The 8,855-nt window shown below is 43.7% G+C and overlaps 1 protein-coding gene and 1 pseudogene across 1 annotated transcript in view; both read right to left on the bottom strand.

The window, feature by feature from the left end:
- LOC102838772 (zinc finger protein 234-like) overlaps positions 1 to 446 on the bottom strand; it is a 9,911-nt gene extending 9,465 nt beyond the window's left edge. The window contains exon 1 of the mRNA XM_006871498.1: positions 434 to 446. Coding sequence (XP_006871560.1) covers positions 434 to 446 — 13 coding nt within the window. The remainder of the gene's footprint in view (positions 1 to 433) is intronic.
- A 2,913-nt stretch (positions 447 to 3,359) lies between these two features.
- Positions 3,360 to 8,855, bottom strand: part of LOC102839143 — a 59,200-nt pseudogene continuing 53,704 nt past the window's right edge.

Below are 8,855 nucleotides of genomic sequence, written 5' to 3' on the forward strand. Positions count from 1 at the left end.
CTACCAGAAAGTCAAATATGGTTGGGCGTTCATTAGAAGACACGAATTGTTCTTCCATACCTTCCTTCACTCTGGTTGGTGTGTCTCTATGGTTCATGAAGACAGAGGTGGCTCTGTACAGTCACTCACTCCTTAAATCAACAAATATGGACAAGTACCTGCCAACTACAATGACAATTCTAGTCTCTGAGGAGACACCAATAATTAAAACACACAGAAACCTTTCACTCCTAGAGATAACACTGCAGTTGGAGGGATAGGCAGAAACAAAACATGTGGCTATTAACTGGTGTTGAGTCAGTTCCAACTCATAGTATCATTATATAGGGCTTTCAAACTTGTAATTCTTTGCAGGAGCAGAAAGCCTCATCCTTTTGGGGAATAGGTGGTGGGCTTGAACCACTGGCCTTGTGATTTGCAGTCCAGTGCTTACCCTTCAGAGCCATCGTGCTCCCAAACAAAACATATATATAATCAAATAAGACAGGGCAAGAAGAATAGAGAGAAGCTGGTATTTTAAATAGAGTAGGCACACAAGGCTTCTCTTATCATAAAGCTGAGAAAACTGAGACCTGCATGAAGGTAGGGTGGTACCAAGATTTTAGGTGAACGATATTGCAGGCACAGAGAGAGCAAGCAATGGGGGGCTGGACCAGCGATACCCAGTAGGCACGATCATAGTGCCACAAAGTTTTCTACATCCTAATCTGGCCGTTCTTATATGATTGTGTTTGCCATTTAATCTAACAGTTGAAATTGTTGTTGTTGTGAAATGCCATCGAGTCGGTTCCAACCCATAGTGACCCTGTACTGGGTTTCCGAGGAGTAGCTCTGCTCTGCTCCAGTAAGAACAACCAGAGTGCTGTTATAAGAACAAGCAAGCTGTTCGCCTGGGAGTCATCAAAGCAAGAAAAGGCAACCCATCAGGATAAATCCCTTTCCAAGACTGAAACTCAAAGGAACACAAAAGGAGGCTTGTAAACTCGCTGGTGACCGCCTTGGCCTATGTGTGAGTGGAAGTGGGGGACAGCCAGCAATATAAATGAAGACGTGAGCTGAGTTCGAACACATTCCATAGACTCCTATCAACCTTGAGAGGAGAGAGAGAAGAGGAAGGGCTGGTTGGTTCAAAGTCTGGAGAGACTTGGGAACTCCTGAGCCCACAGACACTGACCTAGCCACTGGGGGCTACAGCTGAGAATGAAGCATCCAGCTGACCTGAAGTCGGGGGAGGTGTGTAAGAATGCCCAAACTTGCAGATAGTACCCATTTGACCTAGCGTGGACGGATGGCTGACCAGAACTCAACTAGGCGAAGATAAAGAAGTTTGATCCAGGAAGCAAGTGTAAATTTCTATAATTTGATTAACTTAAGATAACATAGTAGTTATGAATTGGGCTGCTAACCTCAAGGTCAGCAGTTTGAAACTACCAGCTGCTCCGTAGGCGAAAGATGAGGCTTTCTGCTCTTGTAAAGATTTACAGCCTCGGAAACCCTGTACAGGGTTGCTATGAGTCAGAACCGAATCCACGGCACATAACCACCACTAACCTTTGCTTATAGATGTAGTTGTTCAAAATTCCAACCAAGAGGGACAGAGTCTTCACATCAAGGATTAAGCCTATTCCTTTAGGGCACAACGTTGATAGGGACAGTCTACTTAAGACACTGGCTATCAAAACTGGGGGCTATAAAAGGCACAATATGGCTGGCTTACAAGTTTTCAACAGTGTGCTAAGAACAAGGTGGATAAAGTACAATCCCTACTGAATAGTTTTCCTCTTGGATCTGGTAAAAGGGGAAGAGGGGATGGGGAGAGGAGTCTTTTGATTCAATTCGGAGTAATTGTTACCATGATTAATTGCGATTCTCATAACTCTAAAGGTATAAGATGTGAAAGAAAAAGGGGGGAGTAGTTAATCTTTCATTCCAGTAAGAGAGGATCATAGGACCATCAAGAGGGAAGAGCAGGAGTGGAACGTGGGACCCTAACTAGAGAAGTAGTGACCCCAAAGATGGAAACAGAGGCAATGACATAGAGAGACAGAGCGGCTGAGGACTCTGACCCATGGAATAAGAAAGGCTGTGTGCCTGCGGGTAGGAGGCTGGCTTGTACAATGTGCCCTTTGGTCTTTCAAATGAATATTTGTTTTCTGTGTATTTTGTGTACATCAAAAAAGAAAAAAGAGGAACTAGAGGTAAATACTGTTAACCGATGGTGCATGGAGAGGATTGTAATCATAGCAATGAAACAAAATCTGATTGGTTGAGTGCAAGGCTGATGATTTGCCTTGTAAGTTATCACTCAATTTATAATAAAAGCTTAAAAAACAAGAATAGCCAGAGTGATATAATGTTGATGGCTTCGGCTTTGGCCTTGGAGGACAGAGGCCGTAAGCCAAGGAAGAACTTTGACAGCCTCCAGAAACTAGAGAAAGCGAGAAAAAAATGAATGTTTCCCAACTGCCTCCACTAGGCAAAATAGCCCAGCAGATACGTTTCTTGTGACACAGTGAACCGGATGTTTGAGAAACAGAACAATGTGACAGGAAGACACTGTGCAAGGAAAAAAGAGAAACTGTACTCGGAGAGGAAGCCGGCCCTGCAGACCGGACCACGCAGGATGCTATGAGTCATCTAAAATGGGTGTTTTCACCCAATTCACAATAAAAAGTTGGGGGAAAAAGGGAAAAAAAGATTTTTAACTCTAAGAAACCTAAGAAGCTGCCATGGGTTTTGAGTAGAGGATGACGTAATTGGACTTACATTTCCCCTGGGTCAGGATGGCAGGTCATGGTGATCAGAATATAGGAAAAGAAGACTCTAAGAAGGGACATCAATCCAAAGGCTGTTGTAATAATCCAGGAGAAAGGTTTGCCAATTTGATCAGGGTGATGGCAAAAGAGAGGCAGAAAGTAACCCAGGTGGACAAACATCAATAAGGACTCCTAGTAGCAGGTTCTGATCTGAATTTCCTTGCCTTTCAGTTGCTGTTTTCATCACCCCCAGAGCCTTTTCCCATTTCTAAGTGAAATACTCATAAAGTCATCAGAAGCAGTGTTTCTGAAACACTTTTTGTTCTAAAGATGGTGCACTTGTCAAAATACCATTAATTTCAAGACCCAAATATATATATACATAACTATGTTTTGCTCAAGCACAGGCTGACCTACTTCGAAACCAATGTCTCTTAAATAAATCTCCTCCCAAAGACTCACTTCACCAGTACAACGACTCCAGTTTGTGTTGCTACGTGTTCCTTCCTTCCAAATGAACCCTGCTAATTTCTGTTTCATTTCATACCACAATGTTTGTAGGTGAGTCAGTTCCCCAAACGCAGGTGACCATTCTAAGATGATTCAAGACCTTGAAAATCTGAGGAGATCCAAGACACCCCCATGCCCATGGTCCCACGCAGGGAGGTTGTCCTCACCCACTGACACCAGGTTCCGGAAGTTCTCAACCATCACATCTTGGTACAGATTCTTCTGGACAGAGTCCAGCAGTCCCAGCTCCTCCTCACTGAAGACCACAGCCACGTCCTTGAACGTCACCGATTGCTGCAACATCAAGCACAAGTATACCCAGTATTAGAACTACTATCCAATTGAAAAGGTTGGGAGGATGGGTAGAAAGTTGTTTCAGATTTTGAGGAATTTCAAATAATGTGTAGATTTCCCTGCCCTTCTTCTATCTTGCCAGCGCCATATGTGGATTCTCCTCAGCGTCACCCCGGAGAGCGGCAAGGAATGAGAGCCCTTGCGTTTGCACTTGGTGTCCTCAGATACTGACCTCCAGAGTTCTAAATGTTACATGCTGGGACACACACATGGTTTACTTTTTGATTCACACTGCCAACTGCTCAGAAAACATGGCCAATTTCTTTTCAATACAATATGAAAGCAGCCGCCATCCTCCTGGGAGTCCTGGTGTGGAGCTGTGGGTTAATGCGCTGGACTGCAACGTCAGTTTGAGCTACAAGGTCAGTGGTTCAAGCTCCCCAGTCACTTCTCGGAAATCCTATACAAGGTCACTGTGGGTCGGAACTGACTTGACGGCACTTAACAACAACAACCATTGTCCTACTGAACACATAGATTTCTGATGTTTGCCAACCTAATCAACTCTGGGGATCCTCTTGGACAGGTGTATCGTATATGGTCTCAAACACATACCATTTCCATGAACTCCAATAGTGAATGCACTGAGTTGTAGCTACCACATCCAAGTGTATATCGCTACGATGGGTCCCCTACACGTCTCAGCTTCCCCTTTGTATAATAGTTCAATAGTTAGTGCTGTAAAAGCTGCTATTAAGGAGAATCAAGGAAACACATATGTATGTATACACACATACACCACTCATAACATGTTTGACTTTGTGTTGATAAGTACTGTCTAGTCAGTTCCGACTGATAATGACCCTGTATAGGGTTTCAGGAGTCCTGGTTGTTGCACTGTAGGTTAATGCACCAGACTGCAAAGCTGTTTGAACTGCAAGATTGGAGGTTCAAGCTCACCAGCTGCTCCTCGGAAACCCTCTACGGGGTCGCCATGGGTTTCAGAGGGTTTAAATCTTTACAGGAGCAGGAAGCCTCATCTTTCTCCCAGGAAGCAGTTGGTGAGCTCAAACTGCTGACCTTGTGGTTTCCAGTCCAGTGCTTACCATATGGAGCCACCATGCTCCTGGTTTGACACTTAGAAATGCTTAATGAACATTATTAATATTAGAATGATTATGATGATCATAATTGGAGTCCTGGTGTGGCATTATAGGGTAAGCACTGGATGGTTAACTGGAAGGTTAGTGTTTCAAATCCACCAGTGGTTCCTTAGAAGCCTTATAAAGGGTCTCTATGACTCAGAACGGACTTGACAGCATTTAACAACACAGTCATAATTGCTATGTATCTCTACCCCTTTCTTGGATGTACAGCATTCCAGGTGAAAAACAAAGAATTTGGCTGACTTTTGTCCTTGATTACTGGGAAGCTGCTTCTAAACACTTAGATTTTCTTCAGTTACTGGATTAGCTCTGTTATTCTTGATGGCCTCCTGGGGCCAGATCTAGAAGTTTAAACTAATATGACTCGGGATGAGAGCTGCCCACACCAGATCATGGGATCAGAGGTTTGGCACTCTATCTCTTATGACACCAGCCCAACTTCCGGGATGGGGGCTAGGGGTGGCTTGATGTGAAGTTCAATCGTGCAGCCTTGGTTCAATCAACCATGTGTATGGAATGAAATCCCAACCAGTGCTCTGGACAATATCGTCTGCAATGTGACGCACTGATTTGCCAGGAGTGTAAACTCTCCCTGAGGAGAGCTTCCTGCCCTCGTTCTGTCCCTTGTGCTGGGTTTGATCTAGAACTTTCTGCTATAGTAGAACTGACATTTTAAGTACTCGTACAGTATTTCTTGAGTTCTGTGAGCTATTTTAATAAATTACTGAACCTGACAGAGTAGTGAGGACCCCAATATTTGCAGTTACTGGGTCAAGTGTAGACCTCTGGTACAGTGCTACAGGATAAGCACTGGATAGCGGTTCAGCGGTTCAAAACCATCAGCTGCTCCTTGGAACCCTTATACAGGGCTGCTATGAGTCAGAATTGACTCCGCAGCACTTAACAACACATGTCAAATGTGAGGGTGGTGCCCAGCTTGCAGTGGGTGTCTGAAATAAGAGTTTTCTTCTCAAGGACTGTGGCCTTCATCTGTGAAATCTGACTTAATTGCAGGTAGTTAATGTCAGTTGTCATCTAATGTATAGATACTGTACCATATGAAAAAGTAATCTCTAAATGGCTGAAGAAAAGGACAAGTTTTTCAGAGCTGAGTTTTAAAGAAAAATATTTTATACAAGAACAATTTTATTATTTATAACCATAAAATTCCTGGTCATGTAATATACAACTATTGGTCTACTGGTTCAAAACAAAGAGAAAGAAGGGAATGAAAGATTCCCAGAAGAAACTAGTCTGCAGAACTAATACTCTACAGGTACCACCAACTCATTTACCCTGACACCAGAATGACACGGTGTCTAATGTCGTTGTTGTTGTTATGTGCCATTGAGTTGATTCCGACCCATAGCAACCCTGCATAGGGTTTCCAAGGAGCAGCTGGTGAGCTTGAACCACTGACCTTTGTGGTTCAAACAGACTTTGCAGTCCAGTGCATTACCCCACTGCGTCACATCAGGACTCCCTTGCTACCATTACCAATCTGTATGTTCAGGGCCACAACAGACAGACTCTGACAGAATGGGAGGAAAAGGTAGGATTGATCCTCAAATTCCTTAAAAAAAAAAAAAAAAGAATCATTATCATAATCAACAGACTTATTGACTAGGTTGAAACTGGAAGATGACCTAAGAGTGCTGCCCGGAATCTCTAAATCTTGACTCACAGCTAGTCACTGAGGTCACTCTGTTAGCAAAATAACAGATTGGCTCACAGAACAAAGGATGCTATTTGTCAGTACTGTGAACCTTTAAAAAAGAAATCAGCTATGAGCCCAAATAAAGAACAATTACTTTAAAACAAAGAGCAGCTAGCACATAAGAGGGCAGGGAAACAAAATGAATGCATATTGAACCACCAGAAGAGAAATGCTGAGAATCTATATGCACAGTGAAGAACGTAACCAATTGCACTGAATAATTTCTGTTGAAATCGTTGAATGGTAACGTAAATTTGTGTGTCAACCTTCAAGGAAAGCACAGTCTTACTGCAGTGCAGTGAATTCTTTAACTGGCTTCTTTTAGCCATGTCTTTGTAATCCCCACCAAACGATTTCTTTCTGGTGGGTCTGGGTAAGAGACGGTTGGGGAAGATGCTAATATGATGATCTGGTCCAGTTGAGAGTGAGTGTTAGTTAACAGGATTAATTGTGATTGTAAATACCTGGAAATCTCAAGAGGAGCTTGGACAATTTGCCATGCTGCTGGATATAAAATGGGCCATCTTGGGGCTGTGAGTGGGCCGTGAGATTCTTTGCTTGACTAACCAAGCTCACCTCAGGCTGACCTCTCGTTCTTGGGACTTAAGCCAGCAGCCTGACCCCATGTGCCAGTTTCCATGGCCTTGTGAGTCAACAGCTTGATTCTGTGCGAGGCGAATCCTCCTGACTAACGTCTGATCTGCAGCTTTGGGACTTGCCAACCTCCAAAACCATTAGCCATTTCCTTGACAGCCCATGAGTTCTGTAAGACTTGCACGGAAATGCAGAATGCTGGGATGTGGGGGAGAGTCCCGAGGGGGAGGAGCAGTGGTTGATAACTGTGATTATAAATTACTATAGCACGTCAGGAAAGTCGGACATTTGGGATGTCTTTAACCTCCACCTCATAGGGGCCAGCCGTGTGGTGATCCTTCTGAAACAAATTCTTGTTGCAATTATGTAAACACAATAAAATTCCTAAGCCACTTCAATGTCTAAGAGGAGTGGTGGTGGCTGTGTGCTGTGGAGTCGGTTCCGACTCATAGCGACCCTGCATAGGGTTTCCAAGGCTATAAATCTTTACAGGAGCAGAAAGTCTCATCTTTCTTCCAAGGAACAGCTGGTAGATTCAAACTGCAGACCTTGAGGTTCGCAGCCTGACTCGTAACCACTACACTACCACATCTAAGAGTTGTTATTGTTAAGTGCCACTGGGACAGTTCCAACCCACAGCGACCCTGTATAGGGTTTCCAAGGAGCAGCTGGTGAGCTTGAACCACAGACAGAGTTCAAATGGCTTTGCAGTCTAGCGCATTAACCCACAGCACTACACCAGGAATCCATCCGATCTGAGTAGAGAGAAGGAATTTTAAGAGCAAAGAGGTAAGTTCCACTCACCATGAACTTGCTCATTTTCCTTCCTCCTTCTGGTGATGTACTGAATCCCGAGATACCCAGCGTCCTGGGAACACTGAGCTACGGAAGGAGAAGAAAGACATAAAAAGGTGGCAAGATTTCACCTCATACTTTGGACATGTTACCAAGAGGGACCAGTCCTAAACTGCGAGAAATTAAACTTGTATTTATTAAAGACACAAACTTGTGGTATTTTAATTATAGCAACACTAGATAAAGTTTACCTACTGTTAGGGACTGAATTATGTCTCCCCGATACCCCTAGGCCTATGGCCAGGAGTCCTGGTGTGGCGCTTAGGATAAGCGCTGGACAGCTAATTACAAGGTCAGTAGTTCAAACCACCAGTCAATCCTTGGAAATCCTATACAGGATCGCTATGAGTTAGAACTGACTCCAAGATGCTTAACAACAACAACAACAATGGCATGCCTATGTTACAATCCTCTTTAGAAACGGGTTGTCTTGTTTAATTAATGGGGCAGGATTAGGGTAAGGTGTATTTTCAGTCAATCTCTTTAAAGATTGTTGTTGTTGTTGTTGTTAAGTGCCATGGAGTCATTTCCAACTCATAGCGACCTTGTACAGGATTTCTGAGGCTTGTACATTTTTGCAGGAGCAGAAAGCCTCATCTTTCTCCCACAGAGTGGCTGATGGGCTCGAACCACTGACCTTGTAGTTTGCAGTCCAGTGCTTATCCTATGGTGTCACCACTCTCCCCTCTTTTGAGATATAAGAGATTAAACAAGTCTGTAGAGATGGGGGAAGGCTGATGTCAAACTACGTGGCAATCTCTAAGAAAAGCAGGAAGCAAGCTGAAGAGACAAGGAGCTTCCTCCAGAGCGGGCAGAGAAGAGCAATTTCCCTTCTTAACAGCACTTTGAATTTGGACTTAAAGCCTCCAAAATTGTGAGAACATAAACTTCTGTTTATTAGAGCCAGCCACTTTTGGTCTCCACCACTCATCTGTCAGTTTGTCGTACTGTGGTGGCTTGTGA

This window comes from Chrysochloris asiatica, unplaced genomic scaffold (assembly GCF_000296735.1).
Source record: "Chrysochloris asiatica unplaced genomic scaffold, ChrAsi1.0 scaffold00168, whole genome shotgun sequence".
NCBI lineage: Eukaryota > Metazoa > Chordata > Mammalia > Afrosoricida > Chrysochloridae > Chrysochloris > Chrysochloris asiatica.